General features: G+C 46.5%; 1 protein-coding gene across 1 annotated transcript in view; it reads right to left on the bottom strand.

Moving 5' to 3' along the window:
• The window catches only part of ADAMTS9 (ADAM metallopeptidase with thrombospondin type 1 motif 9), a 162072-nt gene extending 137883 nt beyond the window's left edge, over positions 1-24189 (bottom strand). The window contains exons 1-3 of the mRNA XM_030307173.1: positions 24056-24189; positions 23031-23443; positions 17965-18127 (exon numbers count right to left, since the gene is read on the bottom strand). Of these exons, the coding sequence (XP_030163033.1) occupies positions 17965-18127; positions 23031-23443; positions 24056-24170 (691 nt within the window). The 5' untranslated portion in view covers positions 24171-24189. The remainder of the gene's footprint in view (positions 1-17964; positions 18128-23030; positions 23444-24055) is intronic.
• Positions 24190-24624: the final 435 nt, after the last annotated feature.

The raw sequence follows: 24624 nt of genomic DNA on the forward strand, positions 1-24624 counted from the left end.
TATTCCTGGAAGACATTTCATTCACAAGTAATCTGTATATCAAAGAAATAATTCAGTAGGCTTTATGTGGCATGAACAAGCAGGAATAAAATGACTTCTTCGGAATCAAAAACAACATCTTCTCATAGATAATACTTCCCAGCCTTTGACCCATCTGATCTTTTACCCTAATCAGTTAGAATCCTATTTGATGACCTAATTGGCTCGACTAATTCCAACCACATTATCCATTTTAACAGGCAAATTTTAATTTAACATTAAAAAATAGTATGAGCTTTAAAGATTCAGGTATTCATAATGACTAAAATGCATGGACGTTGTTTTACTGAGAACTGAAAACACAGGAACTGTAACGTGCATACCTACAAATAGAATTTGTAATAACAGCCAAGGATTTCCGCCAAGGGACATACAGGATAAAAAGAAAGTTGTCCACATTTCTCTTTTATGACCTGGTCGCATCATAGAACTGAGGCTAGTGTTTCCAATTTGCAATGTTACTTTCCTACCAGTTTTATCAGAATGGGCTCCATAGTGAAATTTCACCCCGGTGGAAAGCACAGGACAAAAGGCACATTTTTGCTCTTCTGTCTCCTCCTCCCATCACTCCCCCCAAGAAGCTTTACATGTATTAGTACTTTATGTTGGGATATAATTTGTTTACCATAGAATCCACCCTTTCAAAGGGTATAATTCAGTGGTTTTCTTGAGCATATTCATAAAGTTGTGCAACCATCACCATTATCTGATTTTAGAACATTTTCATTGCCCCATAAAGAAGTTCTGTACCCATTAGTGGGCACTCCCCACTGCCCTTCTCCCTCTAGCCCCTGGAAATCACTAACTTATGTATCTATGGATTTGCCTATTCTCTCATGTCATACGGACGGAGTCATACACGACGTGGCCTTTTGTGACTGGCTTCTTTCACATTTTATTTCTTCATTTCTTAATTGGCGGCATTCGGGTCTAACAATCCAATTGGGTAATTCTACTAGGACCATGCGCGTACAAGTTTTTGTGTGACCATGCTTACGTCTCTCTTCGGTATGTACCTAGAAGGAGAACTGTTGTGTTTACCAATTGGAAGAACTGCCAGCTTGTTTTCCAAAGTGGCTGTACCATTCTCTTGCCTCTTCTTGAAGTTCAAATACGACACTCAGAAATAGGAGATCATTTTTTCAAGATGGTTCTCCGAGGATTCCTCAAAAACTCATCACATTCACTTAACGAAATAACTTAGGAGCGACCCGTACGCATTCAAATCTTAAAACAGTGCGTTGAGCAGAAGAAGATACACCGTTGTCAAATAAGCACGCGAAACTACGCTCAGCATCGTACATTATCGAGGAAATGCAAATTAAAACAACATTAAGATATCGCCACACGTCATTTACAACGGCCAAAATCTGGAACACGGACAACGCCAAATGCTGGCAAGGATGTTAACAACGGGAACTCTCATTCATTGATGGTGGGAACGTAAAATGGTACAGCCACTTTGGAAGACAGTTTGTCAGTTTCTTACAAAATGAACCATACCACATTATGTACCAATCAAGCTCCTGGGTATTTACCCAGAGGATTTGTTCACAGAAAAACCTGCACATGGAGGTCTATGGCTCCTATTCATAATTGCTAAACTTGGAAGCAACCGAGATGTCCTTCAGTAGCTGAATGGATAAATAAACTGTGACACAGCCAGACAATGGAACAGTATTTAGCGCTAAAAAGAAATGAGCTAGCAAGCCATGTAAAGACATGAAGGAACCTTGAATGCATACTGCTAAGTGAAAAAAGCCAATCTAAAAAGGTTATACACTGTACTGATTCCAACTATGTGACATTCTGGAAAAGGAAAACTATGGCGAAAGTAAAATATCAGTGGTTGCCAGAGGCTGGGGCATGAAGGGATGGGTGGGCAAAGCACAGAGGATATTTAGAACAGTGAGAGTACTGTGTATGAAATCATAATGATAGATACACGTCATTTTATGCATTTGTCCAAATACAGAGAATATAAAACACCAAGAAGAGATCATAATATAAATATGGACTTGACGTGATTAAGATATAATCATTATGGTATATCAATGTAAATTCATCAACTGTAACAAATGTACCCGCTGGTGAGAGATGTTGATGGTAGGGGAGGCTATACAGGCCCGAGGGTAGGGGATGTACGGGAAATTTCTGTACCTTCCTCTCATTTTGCTATTAAAACTGCTCTATAAAATAGACTTAAGACAAAAACAAAAAAAACCACAAAAAAGCATAATGAAATGCACATTTGCATTCAGAGAAAAGTGCAATATTTGGCAGTCTGCACCCTTGCATGCACACTGAAACAATGAGGCACGTTAAACAGCTGGAGGGGGCAGGGGTGTGTTTCCTAAGGCCACATCATAAGCACTCAAGTTGTAACATTTTGTAACAAGAAGATGAGTTAATATTGGCTCTTCCAACTGCTTTGCGTTGCTGACCACTAAGCGGAACCAGTGATGCTTACACCAGCACAGTGTTCCAAGATCTCATGTGCTGAAGGGAGCACGCTTCAAGCCCTATTTGACTTTGGGCAAGTATCCCACCCTCCCGCCAATGCCCACCTTTCACTCTATATTCTCTCACTTATAAAGCTCAGTAAGAACAGTACCCATTTCATAGACTTGTCTGAGGAATAGTTGGAGGTCATGCATATAAAGTGCCTAGCACATAGGAAGCAACCAGTAAGTAGAGTTATTCTATTCTTTTTTACAAGTCATAAAGGACTTAAAGGAACCATTTAAGGGAGAGTGACTACATAAAAACAATTATCTGGGGTACAGTAACAATTCCAAAGATATAAGCTATTTGTACCCTTAAATGATCTTTTCTAAGTCACTTCTCTGGACCTCAGTTTCCTGACCTCTTAAATGGGCATGTCAGGGCATGCTCCTATGTTAAGGTGGTCTTGAGAATTAAATAACAAAGTATATAGAACATTCCCTATATGTTACATGTGGAATTTTAAAAAATTACTTCTTGAACACCTAATTTGTGAAGGTATTGAGCTAGATAAGTTGAAATAAACAATATCAACGACAAAACAAAAATAAAACTTGGGGCCTATCCTTAAAAAAATTATATTATAAAAATTCAAGATGGCGGGATGCCTGGGTGGCTCAGTCAGTGAAGCATCTTGGTTTCGGCTTAGGTCATGATCTCACGGCTCATGGGTTCAAGCCCTGCTTGAGGTTCCGGGCTGACAGCAAGGGGCCTGCTTGGGATTCTTTCTCTCACCCTCCCCCTATGCCCCTCCCCTGCCTGTGCTCTCTCTCTCTCTCAAAATAAATAAATAAACTTAAAAAAAAAAAAAAAAGATGGTTTCATTATTTAAAACCTCACAGTAAAAAAAAAAAAACAAAAAAACTGTAACATTTGGCTATTTTTGGTAAAAAATATTTTAAAGGCGCTTCATGTCACATTGCCATACAATAGAACGCATATGGCATTACAAAAAAAACTGGCATCATTTTAGAAACTAACATTCAAGCCTTGTTATTCAGCAGTCACTCAATGAGAGTTTCATGCCCGCCGGGGTTGGGCTACGGAGACTCGAACGTTAACTTGAACCGGTGGGAAGTTAATTATTGCTCTCTATTTTCAGAAGGTTTATCAAAATTTAACTGAACTTCCTTAAGGCACTGAGCCACCTTGTGACCCTCATGGTCTAAGTGGGCAGAGAAATCATAGCACAGAACCAAAGGGAAGACTAAGCCTCCCTTCTGCTCCACCCTGGCCTGGCAGCCAAAGGAAACGGACAGGAATCTGTGGGTCCTGCTCCTGGCTTCTGGAGGCAGACCAGCCCCGGTTTGTGGCCCTGCCCGAGCACTCTTATAACTGCCCTTTGTGCCTCAAAGCCTCAGTTCCCTCATCTGAAAAATGAGGATAATAACAGGATAATAACAGAAATGAGGATTATAACAACAATTGTAATAGCAATGACAGCACATTGAAGGGTAACTGTGAGGAGAGAAAGAGAGGGTGTCCAAAACGTCCTCAGTGCAAAGCACGGCACGCAGGAAAGATCCACTAAGTATTTAAGGTGATAATAATGATGAGTGATGTCTTTACTAGTCGTTTGCAACAGATCTCCTCTTTAGGAATTCGTGTGCTGATACTAAGGTTTCTCAAGGAAAACAGTTCTATTTCAGAAAGACTCTTCTACAGGAAAGAAGGGAGGGTGGGGGAGGGGACCAAAGGGTGAAGGGCCGGTCCCTGCTCCAGTGGGACATCCGGTCCAGTGACAAGCACACGCGCACTGATAGGGGGAAGACAGTCTGAGATGTCACGGGATGGAAACAAAGGCCACAAACGCGCTTCCATCTCTCCACTGACTCCAAGAGCTGATAACATACCGGGAAGAAAAAGGAGAGGCCAGTGGCATTGCCCAGACTGTCTTTGTTCTCGTCAGATCTAAGATCTGCATTACTCCCGTCTGTTCAAAGGGTTCATGAAGCCTTCAGACAGAGATTCGGCTGGAGAAAAAAAAGTCTATTGGGACCAGAGGACGATGGATAAACAAGACCCGTGGGGGGGGGGGGGGGAAGGTAAAACATAAAAAGAAAAACGGCCATAAAACCAATCAATGTTCTAATAATAAAGAACGATGAGTTTCCAGCAACTGGGTATGGAAGGAGCTGGGGGGGTGGAGGGAAGACTGTCCTGGATGAATGAAAACTCACCAATGTTTAATTTTTTTAAAGGTCCTCAACTTGCTGGCTTTAAAAGCAAGAGTGAATCCCCAGATACTCACTGGGATATCAAACCCATTTCTCTGTACAAACGGTGAGCTTTGGGGAAAACACAAATGGCGTGCACAGTGTCTTGTGATGCTCTGTGCTCAGTGCCGGCAGGGAAATACGTGCAAAGGGCAGTGGTGGGAGACAGTTTGCTAAAACTCCTTTTGGCTGGCCAGAACCTTTGTGAGCTATGTTTCCCTAAGAGTGGTTCATGGGACATTAGTCCCAGAACATATTTCCAGAACCAAATAATGTAGGTTTGCAAAACATTACATGCAGCATTTCCATCTGGGACTTTCTCCATGCTCCTTAGCATTTTAAGAACGTCAAGTCTTGCAGGGAAGAACCCAGTTTACATTTGTTGAACCACATAAGAGGGTAACTTACGGGCTCTTGGAGAGGTTACAGGGCAGGTGAGGGGGACTGACCCAGTCTTGGAAAGATAATGGAAAGAAGTGTATTGAGGAACTTTCCTCTGGGGGGGGGGGGGCGGGTGGGGGGCAGGGCGGTGGCAGAGAAGGGGATGCCATTGGAAGAAAACACTTGAGAAGCTTTCTTGCAGAGTTCAAGGGGCTCGGGTGGGTTGTGGGCTGTGGGTGGTGGGAGGCACGTCTGAGGGTCCTCACACTATCTTCCAGCGGGTGGGTGCCTCCAGCCAAATGGGGAGACTCGGGGCACTACACCCAAAGGCCCAGCTTCCGCATTCAACAGCCTGCACCTCATTCAACAAAAGCAGTAACAAGGGGCTCCTGGCACAGTAACACCGGCTGACGTTTGTTGAGTGGGTTTCTCTGTGTCAGGGGCTCTTCTAAGCACTTCATATCGATTAACTAGATCATTCCTCCAAGCAACCAGATATGGGAGGGACTATTCTATCCGTTTCAAAATGAGGAAACTGAGTCATACTTGAAATAACTTGAGAAAATATTTAAAGAATATCTATTTGACGTAGTATAACATGCTGAACATACCCAGGCCTGCATTTCACTAAGAGACTGTTTGGTTTTACTATTAATATCCTGCAAAATACTCTTCTGGAAATGTTGGTGTTGACTCATTCCATTCTCTCCGCAGTAAGGGGAGCCTGGCCTTTCTGGCGGTGGGGTGCCAGCCGCCCACAGCCACCCTGTGCTATCTGCAGCCTGCTTTGGATGGCCGCCTCCCAGGCCCCTTTGTGACACAGCTTGGGACCTTCTAGGCCAGCACTTTCCAGAAGAAATAAAATGTGAGCCACACATGGAAGTTAAAATTTTCTAGTAGCACATTTTAAAAACACCAAAAGGAACAGATGAAATTAATTTTGATATTTTCTATTTAACCCCATATATCTAGAATATTATCATTTCAACATGTGGCACTAGGCCACATTTCAAAGGCTCAGGAGCCACATGGGGCTGCTGGCTGCCATTATAGGACGGTCCTTTCAAGGTGCTCGCAGAGTGAATACCGGATCCGACATGCTGTGCCAGGGAAGTTTGGGCTTGGGACTCAGAAGGACCTGCGTTTAAATCCCGGTTTCTCCACATTCAAGCTGTGCGACTGTAGGCAAGTCATTTAAGGTCTTTGTGCCTCCGTCTTGTCATCTGTGAAATGGGGATAAGAAGAGTCCCTCCCTAACGGGGCAATGGGGAGGATTCAATGACTTCATACACACAGAGGAACGACACAGGGCCAGGCTGTGTAAAGGCTCTGAGGGCCTTGGTTCTGGGGTGCCTCGTGACTAAAGATGAGCAGCCCCGGAAGGCTGCAGAAAAGAGGTGGCCCCAGGGCTTGCTGCTATCTGACCTTTCACTGCAGAGGCAGTGGCTCTCCAGCTGAATGTGGTGCCTGTGGGGGGTCGAGGTATCCCTCCCCTGTCAGAGATTAAAGAGCAGTTGGCCCTGCAACTCTTTAAAAAGGCTTCTAGGCAACTCCTCGGGGGCATATCTCCCACATTCCTTTGATACACATCTCCCAGTTTACACACGACTGAGGACTAGCTTCCACACCACAGCCCGGACTACACATCCTTTCTCCTCCTCATGTCCATGTCCCAGCCACCACGGAAATGAGTGGTCACAGGGACACAGTCTAATCTGATTACAAGTAGAACCACCTGGAACCCTCCGCAGTCACAAGCCACCCTCCTGCAGCACCCTGGCCCAGCTCAGATGTTCTGTTGCTTTAAATTCAGCTGTTGCTTTAATCCCCTACATGAATTAAGAGCCTGCTATCTCTCCCTATAGCCTTGAGATAGCTTCCTAAAGGATCTCAGTAGTTTATTCCTCATTATCCTTACGCATCAAATAAATCCAGTGATATTCCCAAATCTCATTTGAGGTGCACTTTGGAACATCGTCTTTCCAAGCGCGGCTTCCACCAACGGCCTTCCCTTGACCTGCAGCTTGGAAAGTACACAGGACGCAGAAGTAAGAGGCCTGTGCTCAGGGCCCGGTTTTTCATTCGCCCTACTTCCAAGATTACGAATCCCTTCAAAATTCTGAGCCTTGATCCTCTCTGATCCAGAAAAAGAAGGAATGGAAAAGAAGTTCTCTCTAAAGTTCCTTCCAGTATTAAAAAATTGTGAGTTCTAATCTTTTATAAGATAAAAGCAAATAATGCTGAAAAATGAACTCCTAGGATTCAACACAGGCTAAACCCACCAGAGTGTCCTCTCCTGGTCAACTGACACTTGGAAAGAGGGTGTCAAACAGACAGCCAAACAGGGGGCAGAGTGGGAGGGTGGAAGGAGCCAGAATAAATCCAGAGCAGAGAGACACCCACAGAAAAGAAGTGGGTGGCACCTTATGTTCAAGGGAAGTGCAGTGTGTGTGTGTGTGTGTGTGCGCGCGTGCGCGTGTCTCCATTATTCACTGCACATTTTCTATTTGGCACCTGCTAAAACAGATAATAGTTGCTGAAAACCATTTCCATTCTTTCTAATCTAACTTGTTAGAGTGGAAAGGCATCAAATGTGAGAATTAGGAAATTGGCTTACAAGAAAAAAAAAAAAAAAACAAAACAGCACATCATCAGGAAACTTTGGAAAAGGCTTAAACTGTCCCCGGAGCAACTTGGAACTAATGGAGTCCTCTCATTCCACACACCACAGGCCAACTGCTATCTTCAACCCCCTGCTCTGATTCTAACGTCCCACGAGAGATGAAGAGTAATAAATCAGCAAGCATTGCACCAACATTTACCCCTTGCTTTTGCTCCTTCTCAGAGCCCACCACCTGCAGGTACACAAAGCATCGTATCTTGCTTTTCCTTATGCTCCTTTTTGGGGTATTCAGAATGCTTCATATTTATTGATTCGCAACTGAACAGAATGCCCATGCAGAAGTCTGGCCCAGACAGGAGCCGACTTTGGCTACTCACAAATGGCTACAGTAACGATTCTGTAATGATCTGAGTATCAAAGAGAGCCTAACTTTGGCAGATACAAAGTTAAACTGTTTAAATCTCAACTGCATGATAAAATAGCCCTTCATTGAACAAGTGGGTTTATTCCCTCATACGAAGAGAACTAACAGATTCTACAGCATCTTACTTCAAAAAGACGGCCCATTCAGGTCAGATGAAGAGTCTGAGCTCCGCCCCGATGAACCCCAAATACTTCTTCCCTCTGTTAGTGTGCACGCCTGACCAATTTCCCTCTGGCCCTGACCAAAGCCTTCTGAAGTTTCTTACATCTCTTCTTGAGAAGGAGGCGTGCATCTAAACTTGTCTCAGGGGCTTACCCGGAAGATAAACACATGGGCCAGGTATTCTACAACCCTTTTTTCCTCCACCGACAATGGGTTTCCGAAGCAAAGTGATAGGAACAACCAGGAATGATGACAGGTGACAAGGAAATCAATCTGGGGCTCAAAGTAAAGCAGGGAGCCCTCATGCTATCTCTGGTTCCAGAAGCTTACCAAAAGTGCCAAGACAGGAGGCAGGAAAGCAGGTCATACATCACGGGGTCCTAATTTCAGGCCCAAACCTAACGTGCCACTTGACAATTCCCAATTGCAAACTGACTCTCACAGGCTTCCAACACAGGTGAGTACAATCCTTGAATGGCAGACAAGGGAGTCTTAGTAAATACTGTAAATCGAGGATCTTTCTATTGGTAGGTTTAAAAAAAGAAGAAAGAGGGTTATCAAGGTACTCCAGATAAAGGGGCAAAAATCAACCCAACCAAGCTGCCTTTTGTGCTCAATGAAATTACTCTGATAAGTGGCTCATTCCTGGTAGCTTTGTTCTTGGTACCTGATCTGGGTTTGGGGCTGACCCAGGTCTTTCAAATGGCTGCAAATGCAGACCGACCTTAGGACGACAAAGAGGAATCAGTGAATAAAAGAACTGGAAAGGGGGGGAAAGACCGCGGGGAGCAAATCTAACCTAGAAGGAAAATAGTAATTTAGTAAGGATGACACTGGCAACGAAGTGAAAAGTTATTTAAGAGATAGAACAACCAACCGCGACAGGGGGAGCTGATTCAGATCACAGCCTAAACGAGGGGACTTGAAGGAGGCATTTCAGGGACAATTAGGAACATTTTATAAACAGGCACTGTTCAGGTTATATGGAGCGATTATTGTTGATTTTGCTCAGCATGGTATATTTACATTACAGTTACGGAAGAAAGTATCCTCGTTTTTCAGAGATGTCCATGGGAGTATTCAGATAGGAAATGTCATGGTACCTGGGTTTCCTTTAAAATAGTCCAGCAGAGAGAAAAAATAAAAAGCACACATGGAAAAAATCTTTGCTATCATTACGGGTAGATGGGTTCATTTACAATAGCCTCCACCTGTTTATGTGTGCTTATACGTTTCTTAATAACGTGCTTTTTAAAAGACACCAGGGAGGGTCGAGGGCCGGGGGGCATCTGGGTGGCTCAGTCAGTCAAGCATCTGACTTCAGCTCAGGTCATGATCTCGCAGTTCATGAGTTAAAGCCCTGCGTCAGGCTCTGTGCTGACAGCTCAGAGCCTGGAGCCTGCTTCGGATTCTGTGTCTCCCTCTCTCTCTGACCCTCCCTCCCCTCTCTCAAAAATAAATAAATAAATAAATAAATAAATAAATAAATAAATAAATAAATAATAAAAAAGACGTGATGGAAAAATTTCAAATGAAAGAAAAAAAAAAACACTGCCTGTATTAGAAGTTTCTTTTTTATTATCCTTTCATTTTGTTGTATAGCACTATTAACAATGATGTTTTTATTTTTTTTTTTAATTTTTTTTTTTTTAGTGTTTATTTATTTTTTTTGAGACAGAGAGAGACAGAACATGAACGGGGAAGGGTCAGAGAGAGGGAGACACAGAATCTGAGCTGTCAGCACAGTGCCCGATGCGGGGCTCGAACTCACGGACCGCGAGATCATGACCTGAGCCGAAGTCGGCCGCTTAACCGACTGAGCCACCCAGGCGCCCCAACACTGATGTTTTTAAAAAGCTGCCACAGGGCGCCTGGGTGGCGCAGTCGGTTAAGCGTCCGACTTCAGCCAGGTCACGATCTCACGGTCTGTGAGTTCGAGCCCCGCGTCAGGCTCTGGGCTGATGGCTCGGAGCCTGGAGCCTGTTTCCGACTCTGTGTCTCCCTCTCTCTCTGCCCCTCGCCCGTTCATGCTCTGTCTCTGTCTGTCCCAAAAATAAATAAAAACGTTGAAAAAAAAAAAATTAAAAAAAAAAAAAAGCTGCCACAAAGAAGATAAAGCTGAGGGAAGAGGCTCAAGAATTCAGTTATTTAAAACAGTAATTTTCTAGTAGTTTACAAAGAGAGAGGCCATCGCTTACTGCCTAATGCATCTGACTATGTATTAGATATAGTCATTGGAGAATATATCAAAGAGAAAAAAAGGTATACAGACTGACGAGGAACAAAAAGGTGTAAGTGACAGGAAATTAAACCAAAACAATAAATCCCAAATGGTGGAAACTATCTTTAAAGATTCAAACAGCCCTGTGTTTGAGGGCTGTTTCCCTTACACAGTGCGCACAAGTTCATTGACCGCTTGGAGTTCAGCTTTCTTATTTGTAAAAGGGAATAACTGAGGCATTTTCCTTGCAGGGAGCTGTTGTTGCAGGACTCACTGAAAGAACCCACGGTGTGCCCAGCACAAGGCTCCTTGACTGTTGCCCATTCTTGCATTCACAGGCCGAACAGCCCAAAGAAAGGATGTGAAGATACAGAGAGTGTGTGGGAAGACGAAGGCAGGCCGGCTTCTCACAGAAGTAACTAATTAGCCAACAACCACTGACCTGCTTGAGCCCGGGCAGGAGCGTGAGGTCAGCCAACATGAGGTCAGCCAACGCTTCTGTCTCATCCTGGAACCCTCAAGCTGTCCCAGAATTGTTTACCTAAAGCCCCCCTCGGAGGTCTGCCCTTAGCTCTGTCTCTCACTCCATTTGGGCCCAACTCTCAGGGCAGCTAATCTAATCAGCTAATCTATGCTAAATTATTAATGGGATCCCAGAGGTTAATGAGTAACAAGGATACTCTCCAACAGAGGCAAGCTGCAGACCAAGGCCTCAGCGAGTCATTAGAGTCTCGGTGGGAATTCTGGGCATCAGGCAGCCCTCCTCCAATCCTATCAGATTATAGGCAAGCATGTTAAAAATCCTGCCAGCAAAAGTAATCCATATCCGAATGCAAACGAATCAACAAAGGACAGAGCAAAAAACCCTCCAAGTACACCAGCACAAAATGGTTGTAGGCATTGGTGTGTTTTCAAGTTTTGTGTCCTTGGGCGAGCCCACTGGATGCACTTCTCTGTGTCCCCATCGTGCCAGGTGCACCATGGAGGTCGAGGTAAGGATTAAATTACACAATCCATGTAAAGCACTTGGAACAGTGCCTGCCACACAATACATGCTCAACAAATGTCAGCCGTTGTTGATATCATTTGGACTTGTATATTCAATGGGGTTAGGCCCACAGTGCAGCACACTGGAATTAGATCTGGGTTCAAATGTCAGGCCCACTTCCCACTAGCTGTGTGACTTTGCACAAGCGGTTCGGCCTCTCTGAGCTGTAATTTTCTCAAATGTAAAATAAAGATAATAATACCTACCCTATAGGGTTGATGAACAGATTTCAAGTGCTAACATATGGAATGTGGGTAGCCCTAACAAAGGATGTCTTGAATCATCATCTTGTATTTTCCAGCGTTTTTGACTGCACCCTTGGGAGTCAAACCAACAGGTGACCAGACATTCTAGGGGACAGAGTCTCCAGTGCCTCATGGACACTAAGCCATGGTAATCCCTGGGTATGTCCAACAGGCGCAAGGCAGTTTAGCTGGGTTGAGATGGAGCCTCAGCTTTGATTGGTCCCGATGTCCCAAGGAAGTAGACACAAGGCAGGATTTTCATCTGTCTGGCTACTAAGACTGTCTCATTCAAAAAAAAAAAAAAAAATGCATGGGATCATGGCTTGGCTGTTGATATCTGGTGACAAATGCCACGGGGCTACAAAATAATTACATGCCAGTATCCTCATTTCTCTTTTAACTGTATCTTCTGATTATAAAATGACTATAGAATTATGTCAGAAATACAGGCATTTAAAATAAAAAGACAAATGTTGCCTATGTTCCTGTCAACCACAAACAATCCCTTTTTAATATTTCAGTGCATACCGGGGGCACCTGGGTGGCTCAGTCAGTTAAGCATGCCACTTCAGCTCAGGTCCTGATCTCATGGTGAGTTCAAGCCCCGCGTTGGGCTCTGTGCTGACAGCTCAGAGCCTGGAGCCTGCTTCGGATTCTGTGTCTCCCTCTCTCTCTGTCTCTTCCCCACTCACACACTGTCTCTCTCTCTTTCTCTCTCTCTCTCAAAGATAAGTAAACATTAAAAAAAAATTTCTGTGCATACTGCTTCAGATTTTTCTCAATACACACATACACCACCACACTGCTGCTGTTTTAAAAAAACGAGATCATACCATACCTACTAACTTATCATCTGCTTGTTCACTATATGTATATACGTATATATATATACACATATACATATACACATATATATACATATATACATACATATACATACATATATACACCTATACATATACATATATGTGTGTGTGTGTGTGTGTATTTGTTAACATAAATCTGTATGCTTATTTTTGATGGCTGCATAGGAATCCATGAAATGTATACCTCATAAATATTTGATCTATCCTCCGACTGAGAGGCACTTAGGGTTTTCCATCCTGCTGCTATAATAAACAACACCATACTAAGTATTCTCCCACAAACATCCATACACAATTGTCCAATTGTTTCCTTAGAAGTGGCATCGATGGGTCAACGAGTATATAATTCTTAAATGCCTTAAATAAAACAAAACAAAAGCAGGCTTGCCGAGATGGGAGGGCGAGAGAGGTATTCTAATAACGGAAAAACACTGTCGTTTAGGCCCAGGCAAACAAAACGGCCTTGTGTCGGCCTTCTCCCCCGCCTTTCTCTCTCTCTCATCTACCAGGAAGCACGTCTGTCTCACTGATAAGAGCAACTAAATCCTCTTGTGCAAAATTCAGAGTCAAACGCAGAGTGTCCGTGAGACAGAACTTGGGGTTTCATCTGGAAAAGCCACGTGAAGGATCAGCAGGAAGCGGCTTGTAAAAGGCAATAAGCTCCTGAATGGCTCCCCTGAGCTTGCCACTTGGTCCCCCTGGTGTGTGGGGGCACACAGGCCGTCAGCTCGATGAACCCTACTGAGGACCCACTGCATAGGGGACCCTGATATGACAAGGGCATGCCACAGGAGGGAGAAGATGCCCACAGCCCATTCGGAAGCCTGAGCAACTTACAAACAGGATGACAATCACAGATAAATGCAGACACACTCAACTGGCCCAAACGTATACACACAGACATAACCAATGATGCCAAAACAGAGACACTCTCGCGAGGGCAGCCACCGGGCCAAGAGGAACTTGCAAGAGATGAGTTTTTACAATGCTGCATTAGGTACAGAAAAAAAAGAAGCTGAGACAAAGGGCTCTCGGCCCCACCACTTGCTGGCAGGGTGACCTTGGGCAAGTCCCATAAGCCCTTTATGACCTGGTTACCAAGAAGCTCTAAGCTTAATCACGGGAACCCGATTAGCTCTGGGTTTTGGTATTTTGAGTTTTCCTTTCCTTGCTGTGTTGTTTCAATTTCTATTTTCATGATTCTTCTTTCTAGCCCACCATTCAGTGATTGCCTACCATCTGCTAAACACTGTCCTGGGAGCTTTCATTATTTCATACTCATTTAGTCCTAACTACACCCTTGAAAGGTATGTGTTATTCTTACTTTATGCTCTAAATATGCTGGAGGTCACACGGCTGACTGGAATAAAGATGGTTCCTGGTTTTATCCTCATGGCACAGAGGGGTTAGTAAATACGTTAAGGCTGAATGCACACATGAATGAATAAATTAAGTTGTTGACTCCCATCTGAACCCATGAAATTTTCACTACATAAGACTCCCTTCTGCACGTGTCTTTTCAACATAATTTATCTCAGAATCTGTTCCTTGAAAATCAGATATACATCAAGAATCAGAAATGAACAGGACTCACAATCCATCTGTAGGGAGCAGTGTGACAGTCACAGTGCCTGGCCCTGGGCAGACTCCCAGCAGCCAGCAACTAAAGGGTTAACGCCCAGCTCAGCAGGGGACTCCCAGGAGCCTGCTCCAAGGCTAGGGCTATCTTAAATTCTGAGGGGCTGGTGTTGAATGTATAGAGTATCACTCCTAGAAATAAGTAACTTAACATCCCAGGACTACAGTTTACTCATCTGTACAGAATATTCGTTTGTTGGCCTAGAGCTAACAATTTAAATTTTCCTCCAGAAAATCTTCTGTCATCCCAAGAGAAGAACTAGAAAGCAGTGATGAAGAACACCAAGGGTGCCTGGGGGGCTCAGTTGGTTGAGCCATCCGACTTCAGCTCAGGTCATGAGCTCAAGGTTCATGAGTTTGAGCCCCATGTCCGGCTCTCTGCTGTCACAGAGCCTGCTTCAGATCCTGTCTCTGTCTTTCTCTCTGCCCCTCCCTGGCTTGCACGCACCTCTCCCCCACCGGCCTGAGCGCTCTCTCTCCCCTTCTCAAAAATAAACACTAAAGTGGGTCACCATGAAAACAAAACAGAACAAAAGAACCCCAAGTCCAAAAGCAAGTGGCAAGCAATGGATAGTGGTTATTGCCTTAAATCCCACGTTAGCACGAACTCTCACGTTTATCTGAACTTCTGGGTCCCGTAGAGCACTCAGTAAATCCCAGGTTTCTTGCTCCTTCTCCGAGACAGAGGTCGGTTTTATTGTTGCTGCTGTTGTTTTAAAGAATCTGCATTTGTTTGAGGTTCCCAGGATACTTCTAAAGTTTACTCTGGGCTACCAACCACCGCTCTGGGGAGAAATCCCTACAGGTGAATGGATTGATACTGGTAGAGGATATTTTCTGCTCCGACCAGAGAGGCTTCTCCCACCCCCCACCTACTTTCACTCCCTGTGCACAGGCTACCTGGTTTTGAAGGTTTCCAAGACCTGCCACTCTGTTCCTCTAATGGCTGCTGGTGAATTGTGCCATATTCCAAAGTTCTCTCCAACTGTTCTGAGCCTCATGCATCTGTATTCAAACAAGGGTTGCAGAAGCAGCTGGAAGAGAGAAACCAGAATGGCAGCAACCAGTCCAGCAGCAACATTTGGAAGAGCCGATCAAACTGCTGGGCTCCTGATTCATCAGGAGTGAAGGAAAGGCAGCCATATTGGTCCCTGGCAAGGACAAACCAGAAGGAACACTAAGTTGGCACCAGTGATTTGGATGGTGGCACACAGAGGCCGCCAAACCAATAATGACTAGAACGCAAATAACTCCTGTGAAAACTTGAGGCATCTTCTCTTGTCCTCCATCTGCACCTTTCGAGAGTCCCCTGTTCTGTTTTCAACAGGATTTGACAATGACTCGTCCTCTAGCCCAGGAAACCAAATGTCCGTTGACTCAGGTAATTAACTTTTAAAAAACGAACTTTGAAGGTTTTCTGAATGAGAGCGTCAAGTAAGACTTCTCTCTCTTTCTGTCACAGCCAACACGCGCACGCGCACACACACACACACACGTGCACAGACAAAATGGGTCACGGGATAAGACAGACATGGGCTGTCATGATGAAGTAGCTGTGAGACCTGACCCAAGTTGCCTCGTCTCTGCTTCTCTGCCAGGTACAATGGGGGTAAGAATGGCACCCGCCTCATAGGGTTGTGGTAAGGATTCAGGGAAGTCGTGAAGGGAAAGGGCTTTGCACAATGCCAGTGCAGAATAGGACCTTCATAGCTGGAAGGTTTTTGTTTGTTGGTTTTGTTTTGTTTTAAATCTTGGTTTGCTGCCACTTTAGGGCAGAAGAATGTCACCAGGTGCCACTGTTCAATAAACTGATCAATGAACATACCAGTTGGGTATCTTGCGAATATATATTAGTAAGATAAAAGGGGAGGAATCACATCTTTCCTCTCTATCACACGCTATATATAGGTTTGTACACATATATAAGATGAACACTTGTTAATTCTGATATGGGAAGTCAAGAAGCAAAGGACACTGTTCTTACAAGCGTGGTCCAAACAACGGGACAACGTCTTGCCGCTAAAGTTAATGGCAGCCAGGAAGGGCGCAAGTTGCTGGCACTATTGTTTCTGAGCACACCGCTCCTTCCACCGGCTCTCCCTCGCCCTGGCTCTCCAGTGAGTCTAACTGACACGATATTTCACTTATATTCCATTTAGCCCTGGCAGTGGGAACACGGTGCGACATGAGCTACCACACCACACAACTTATGACTTGACTACTCCAGGTCATAAGGAGCCAATGTTATCTTTCACTGAAAGATTTCACTTTAGAAATCACAATTCCAGGACGCAATAGGATACCACTGTGTCACAGCAGAAGAACCTGATACAGATAATAGGATGAGATAAGGACTCACTTGGGAAGCATTTTGGGAACCCCCTGCCGGTTTTGAGCTCTATTTCGGAGATGCCAGAAAGACCCTGGGAAGTTCTATGATTTGGAGAAGCAACTTTTAAAAAATAAAGAAGAGGAAGAAGGATAAAGTTTCAGAAACAGAAAGTCGGAAGAACAACAACAACAAAAAGAGTATTTTAACAAACATCCTAAAACAGGATCAAACTGAAGGATGATCTTTTTAAAAATTTTTTTTTAAAGTTTATTTATTTTTGAGACAGAGAGAGACAGAGTATGAACAGGGGAGGGTCAGAGAGAGGGAGACACAGAATCTGAAACAGGCTTCAGGCTCTGAGCTGTCAGCACAGAGCCCGACACGGGGCTCGAACTCACGGACTGCGAGATCATGACCTGAGCCAAAGTCGGATGCTTAACTGACTGAGCCACCCAGGTGCCCCTGAAGGACGATCTTTAGTGATAAGCTGAGAAAGTGACCAGGCTTCAAAGAGGGTGAAGAGTTGCCTCATGGCTAGAGACTGAGCAACACACACAGCATAAGTTTTTCAAGGTGCCCAGAATGACACATGTCTGACAATGGCCAGGCACATTAGCGCAAAGCCTCAAGGAAACTGTCCAGCATGGGCAGGAGTCTAGGGGTGGGCATATACGCATTTGACGCAAACCCAGAAATGCCATCTACACTTCCATTTGCTTATTTCCCAAAGTTACAGAGCAACGGCGAAAACCGAAGTTGATGGGAAAAATTCCTATAAACACACAGAGGTTTTTCGGAGTTCCATTTGTGAGACTTTTTCACTTTTTCATAACTCTACATGGTTAAAAAAAAACAAACAAACAAAACCAAATCCCTCATGAACAGAAAACACCAGAACACCCGGGAAACACGAGCGATGGCTGATTGAGGATATGGCCGCAAGAGCCTGAAGACGTTACTAACGCTTGATCCTAAAAATCAGCAACTTCAACGAGAGGCAGCTTTGCCCACAGAGAGCTTGAAGCTAGTTGAGCTTGTACCTGAACTTGGTGAGTTCCCAGCTGTCCTACCTTGGACAACTTACTAAACCTCTTTTCAGCTTCCACACCTGTGCCATGGGGCTATACGTACCTCGCTTGAAGACTGAATCCAAGACAACGTACGTGGTAGCACTTTGCAGCCTGTCAAAGAGCTACGTGTTTGTAGTGTGGCCACTAACCCATCTCGCAGAGCTGGGATCTCTGCTTAAGTGAGAAGGAAATACCTGAGGTGTCACACGCCTGCCTTCCTGTTGAGGGCTCTCTGTGCAGGATGCTGTGCCTATAGATAATGTGGGGTTTGTTTTGTTCCTCTTCATCTTCTTGTTCATCAATGGACAGCAGTGGTTCAATAAAATAATCCCCATCATGGGACCGGAATGTGCCCAGCTGCAAATGAAGAGAGGGGAGAGGCTGATTTAATATAACTCAACCACAAGGAGGGAAAGAAAAGGAACACTGTCAAGTAGACAAGGTGCCGTTTCACCCAATCCCTTCCCCATGAGGGCTGCTTGAATGGAACTTGCTGCCGACATATTTGGAGAAGCAGTTTATTTTCAATCCGCCAGGCCAGGTCCGTACCTTCTTGATTTGACTCTATTGCAACTGCTATCCAAATCTGTTTCTAAGAAATCCTTCCCTGGTGCTCAAATTCTCATCACACTCACTTTTAAAGGAAAGAGAGCATTCTTCTTTGTGTTAAGATAGCCCGGAAACTTAGGGAAAAGTGTGAGCTTCCCAGGGAAAAGCTGACCTGTGGAGGCCTTATCATTAATTCAAATTCAGAGAGCATATACTGATCACAGGCACTCCACGTGGCGCTGCCTGTGACATTGGCACATGAGCGTCTCTGCACCCCCTCCCTGTGCAATAGGGAGTGATGCCTGGAGTCAGGATGCCTTAGGTTCCCAACGCTGCCACTCACCCATCCACCCTGGGCAAGTTCCTTAATCGCTCTGAGTTTCAGCTTCCTTGTTCATCAATTGGTGATAAAAATACATACTGTAAAGCCTTACTGTGCAGAATAAATGGGATAATACATGGAAAGTGCTTAGCAAAAGGACCCTTTGTAAGGGTCCACCTTAGTGGCTTTTTGTGTTGCTGTGTTAGCCTTTAACCGCCAGGACAGAATGTGTGTGGGGCACCTGGGTGGCTCAGTCCCTTGCGCGTCTGACTCTTGGTTTCAGCTCAGGTCATGATCTCTGAGTTCAGGAGTTCAAGCCTTGTGTGAGGCTCTGTGCTAACAGCTCAGAGTCTCGAGCCGGCTTCGGATTCTGTGTCTCCCTCTCTCTCTCTCCCTGTTCCCCACTCATTCTCATTCTCTCTCTCTCTATCTCTCTCTCCCTCTCTCAAAAAAATAAATAAACATTAAAAATATATATAAACAACTCTTGTGTTCTTTGAGCACACAGCAGGAAGCTTACTATAACACGTGAAACCTACCAGAGACAGGTCATAAAGACTAGGAAAGAACTTGGGAGCTCATGTGATCTGACACCTTTGATTAGAAAAGAGGAGATGAAGGCCCAGAGGGAGGAAGTGACTTGTCTAAAGTCCCTCTTCAGTGATACAGAAGCAGCTGAATCGTGCTTCAGGTTGAATCTTAATAGTGTCCAGTGCTGAATCTAGAACTCAGGAATTTGGATTTTAGTCCAGCACCTTTTTGGAAAGAACTTTGAGGGGCGTCTGGGTGGCTCAGTCAGTTAAGTGTCCGACTCTTGATTTTGGCTCAGGTCACAGTCTCACATGATCTTGTGAGATTGAGCCCTGCCTTGGACTTTGCGCTGACAGCATGGAGCCTGCTTGGGATTCTCTCTCTCTCTCTCTCTCTCTCTCTCTCTCTCTCTCTCTGTCTCTCTCTACTCCTCACCCACTTGTACCTTGTCTCTCTTAAAATAAATAAACTTTAGTAAAAAAAAAAAAAAAGAATTTTGAAAGTCTTTTTAGGAACAGAGATTCAGTCTCTGGCCCATGGTTAGGAGCATGGGTCAGAAAGATAAGGTGGGAACCCCAACTTTGTCACTTAGTAGGTAGGAGACCTCGGGCAAGCCTCCAACTCTCAAAGCCTCAGTGTCCTTCCTCATCTGTAAAATTGGTTGTTTTCAGAACTGGGCTGTTATGAGGATTTGGATGGGATGAGATGATGCATACAAAAAGTACTTATTACAGTGCAAGACACATAAGAGTCCAATAAATGTCATCCTTACGAGGTCAAATTAATTTTGTTGTCGATTCAGAGAAGAATGTTTGATCAAAGAGTAGTCCTTTCTTGGTTAAAGTGACCATTTATTCAAACATAGGTACTAAGTACCTACAATATACAAGGCTCCAACAGGGGAGAGAAAGGCACCGATGTTGTCCCTGCTGCGAAGGAGGAAGGGATAGATCATGTGCACCAAGAACCACAACACAAGAGAGAGCAGACTCAGCATCATAAGAGAGGTACAGGTAAGTGTGTGTGCAGGTGAAGAGGGAAAGAGAACAGTGGCTGAAGGACAAGGTTTCCCGGGGAAGAAGCTATGTAAGTTACTTTAAAAGAAGGGTAGGATTTGAGCATGTGATGCTGGGGGACATGACCGAGTAAACCCAGAGACCCAAAGGCAATGACATAGGACTGGGGTGGGAGAGAAACTCTGAGAAAATCTGCAAAAGCAGATTGCCCGATACCCAGAATTTGTGGAGGAAAGCCTGAGAGATGAGCCTGGCGGGTAGATGTGCAAGGCATGAGGAGGGATGCCGTAAATGGTCTCAAGTGTCAGATGATGAAATCAGTAGTTGTTCACTAAGCAATGGGGAGCTATGCAGAGTGAGTGAACAGAGGAGTAATGTGATCTTATACCTAGTCACCCTTAATCTGTTAGCGGTGTTTGGCAGGGATTAGAGAGGGAAGACTGGAGGAGGACAGACCACATGGAAATATTTCTGAGACAACAGTCCTAAATGAGCGAGGGGCAGAGAAGTGAAGGAGGTCTAGAATTAGGGTAGGGCCTGTTCAGACCAGTGAGAGACACATCTGAGATGGAATTCAGGAAAACTGATAACCGACTGGTAGGGTGTGTGTGTGTGTGTGTGTGTGTGTGTGTGTGTGTGTGTGTGTGTGTTCCGGGTTGAGGGGAGGGGGAATAGATTGGTGTGGTTCATTCTAAAGAGTGAAAGAATTCCCGGGTGGAAATATTTCCACTAGGAACGCCATGATACTTCCGGTGCAGAAACGGTAATGGGAAGTCTTGGGAGGAAAGATAAATTCGAGAAGGGAGACAGAGGGATGAGGTTTTTGGAGCTAGGTTAATCACTGAAAGAAACAGCCAGTGCACCTATCCTTAAGATGTGTTCTGGACCTTTCCCTCCCCAGAGAGGCAGATTGCAAATTAAATGCAATATACATGGGTTTGTCACGGTCTATACAATCATTCTAAAGTCCCGGCCGGCCCTCAGTTCCCTAAGAGAGTTACCAGTTGCTGTTCTACGTGGGAGATACCACCTAAAATTGGCAACAGAAATTAAGGTCCTGCGCAGCAAAGTATTTATACAACTGCTGGGGCCACTCCGCGGGGTGTGGAGGCGGAGAGGGAGGAGGAGTGAAGGTTGTTTACAAACTTTACGTACATACTCAGCACCATTCATAAAGTTCTGGAATTGGTGTTTACAACCTTCGGATCTAGGGGTGTTCTGATGACCTGGGTTCCAGTGCCTGGTTTATGCCCACCCCAGCCATAACCTTCGGCAGAATGGAGGGATTCCTGCGCTTTGGCCCTAGGTCTTGGGGCGGCGATGACTCACGGCAGCACCCCCTTACCCCCCCGCGCGTCAAACTGCCGTCTCCGCCCACCCCCAAACAATCTCAACAACGAGCCGAGCCGCAGCTCCTGGCGCTTTGCTGGGGGCTGGAGGGGCTCATCGCTGTGCTCGTATCCCAGCAGGCTAAAACCTTCCCAGTCCTACTCTTCAAGCTTGCCTCGTTCCCCCACCGGACCCTTCAGTTGAGCAGTGGAGACAGATGCGACATCCCAACCGGGGACGCAGGATCCACCAACGACAGCGCTCGGCAGGGGCAGTCAAGTGGCCCGGTAAGTTATCCGTGCTCCCCTTAGAAAAGGTGATGGGGAATGTGGGTCCTCAGGGGAAGAGTAAACGCATCATGGGGGGGAGCAGTGCGCACAACGCCGTGCGCTGGGAGAGCCTGACCCGGGAAAGTTTCTGCGTCACACGCGCGTGTTAGGAACGCACATCGTTTGGGAAAGTCAAGGATCACTTTCGCTGGGGTCAGAACTTTAGAGCATGTCTTCAAATGTGCTGGGGAAGAAAGCGAATGCTTTATCGGACCAACTGGAGAGCAAGTGGGGAGGGGAGGGGAGGTCAAAAGGGGGTCGAGGCACCCTTTCGGAAACCCTGCTAAGTGCGTATTTTGCAGCGCAGGGAGGTGGCCGCCTCGCGCCTTCTCGCTCTCCTTCTGTAGGGGAAACGTGCGTTGTAGGCTCCGTCTCTCGACTCTCTGGAACCCGTATGGGTGGCAGAAAACCCAAAAGAACCTAACTCTCGTCCGGGCAGCCTCTGCGGGCTCTCTCCCACTATTTCTGTTTCTTAGGGGCTACCCCGCCAGCAGGGTGCAGAGTCGGACTGCGCCACACCCCCACTCCGAGTTTTACCCTAATTCAAAGCGTCCGGGGCAGGCTCCGCCCTCTTCCCCGCCTCCGGAGTCCTTGGCCCACCCTTCCGTTCCTGGGACGGACCTGTTCCCTGTCAATCCTGTTCAGCCTCAGGGTTCCTGGCGCGTGAAAAGAGGCCCAGAGAGATCGCGGGGACTCTAGATTACGCACCGCCCTCCACGACACACAGAAGGAACTCCCCATACCCGAGGCTGGGGATCCTCAGCCCACACCCCTGACTCGAGACGCGCCAATAAGGAGTCGGGTCCTGCCTGCGCTCAGCTGCTCCGCTCCTGGGCGGCTGTGTTTGCTACAAGGAAGGGCAGGCAACTCTGGAGTTTGGAAACCGACTTCCAAGCCGCCTGCTAGCGCTGGGCAAGGAGCAGCGGAGCTCGGTTCGGACTCTAGAAAGCTCCAAAACACACGGAACCCCTGGGAGCGGATGCGTGCGCTCCTCTCCAGTGTAAGCGCACGCACTGGGCTAGTCATCCAAACCGCTGGATGCAAACTAGCTTCCAGCGAGCATTTAGAGCCAGACTGGAAACTCGGCGCAGTGAGGGTCTTAGAAGAGAGAGCAATGAAGTCTTCCAGAAACTTGTGAAGAGGCGGGGGGGGGGGGGGGGGGAGAGGAGCGGGCACCAACTCACCATTCCTGAGCAGAGGCTGATGACCGCCGTGTGCTGGGACTTGGTAGACTTGGTATTGACATGGCCTTTGTAGAAGCAGTGCTTGAGTTCCGCTTCCTCCTCAGAATAAAACTTTGTCTGGTTCTCCCCGGGCGTCCCGAGAAGGGTGACAGTGAACAGTGGAGCGATAAATCCGGAATGGGCGGAGAGATTAAATAGAAATTGCTGGCCGAAGGCAGAGAGGCGGTAATGCTCCTGGTCGGAGGTAGAGGAGGAGGAGGAAGACGAGGCAGAGGCCGGCCAGGGGTCAGAGGCAGCGTTAATGCTCCGGCGCCTCCTTTTGAAGTGCACGTTCGTAGAAACGGGTTCTCCGAGAGCGTTCACTCGGATGGGAGACGCGATTTCGTATTCGCTCAGGGTCTCTAATAATTTCACTGCAGGGAGAAGCAGAGACACATGAAGCAATAATTCAATTTTCCGCAAACCAATTTCCCCCAAGTTTTAGTTTAAACATGAAGGGGGCTTTGTCCCTGGTTATTTTCCAGCAGTTATTTTTTTTTGCCCATTTGAGCCCACGCCTTCACCCTCAGCCAGTGCACAAATATTTGCTGAGCACCTACTATGTGCCAGGAATAGCCAGGAACTGTGCTCGACGCTGAGGCTACACCATTTGGAATCAGACAGTGAACAAGTCAAAATACATGAGATACATTTCGTATTCTGACAAATAATCTGAATAAAATAAAACAAGTCAGTATCTGCTACCCCCAGTTACTAAGTAACTATAGTTTGGGCCCTGGAGGTGGGGAAGGGGAAAGATCAAACTACCAGCAAAGCGGGGTGGGGGAGACCAAGTCTACTCTACAGTGGCTCTCTCTAGAAATTGGCTGGGAATGACCTAAAGAAGGGAGAGGCGGCAAAGCCGGAGATAATTCTTTCTAGGAAAAAGAGAGAGGCCCTCCGCTGCGGGGTGCCCGTTGTCGGGCGCAGACGCTGGGGAGGTGGCGACTGGGGCGGAGGGGTCGCGATGGCCGGAGTCTCATTACCTTGCCTCGGGTGCAGCCTGTCCTTGCGCACGGCCGCCGCGGCGTCTGGGCTCCCCATCTCGGCCAGGTCCCGCACCAGGAACGTTAGCAGTGTGGCCCAGGATACAAACTGCATGGTGCTTCCCACCCCTCCCCTGTTGCTCCCACCCCCCTCCCTCCTGCCCTCCCTGGCTGCGGCGGCGACGCGAGGCAGCGGCCGCGGTGAGCCCGCGGAGCCTGGCGCCCGCCGCCAACTTTTGACTTTAGGAGTCGCTGAGGTCTCGCCGCGAGGGTCCCGTCTGCGCTCGGCTGAGCAACGCCGCCGCCTGCCGAGAGCTGAGCCGCTCGGGCCGCAGGAGGAGCCGGAGGAGCAGCAAGAGGAGGAGGACTGGGGCTCGACTGCTCGGCCGCATAATGTCCAAGGAGCGGGCAGGAGAAGGCGCGGAACGTGCGCTCCGAGGCGCGCCGGGCGCCTTTTGCTGGCGGGGATAGCGGAGCTGCTTCTTGAATGGGGGGCTGGGGGGGGCGGGGGCGGGGGGGCCGCGGGTCCTCCGCCGCTCAAGTACCCCGGGTGCCCGCCTCTAAGAGGA

This window comes from Lynx canadensis, chromosome A2, assembly GCF_007474595.2.
Source record: "Lynx canadensis isolate LIC74 chromosome A2, mLynCan4.pri.v2, whole genome shotgun sequence".
In the NCBI taxonomy this organism is placed as follows: Eukaryota; Metazoa; Chordata; class Mammalia; order Carnivora; family Felidae; genus Lynx; species Lynx canadensis.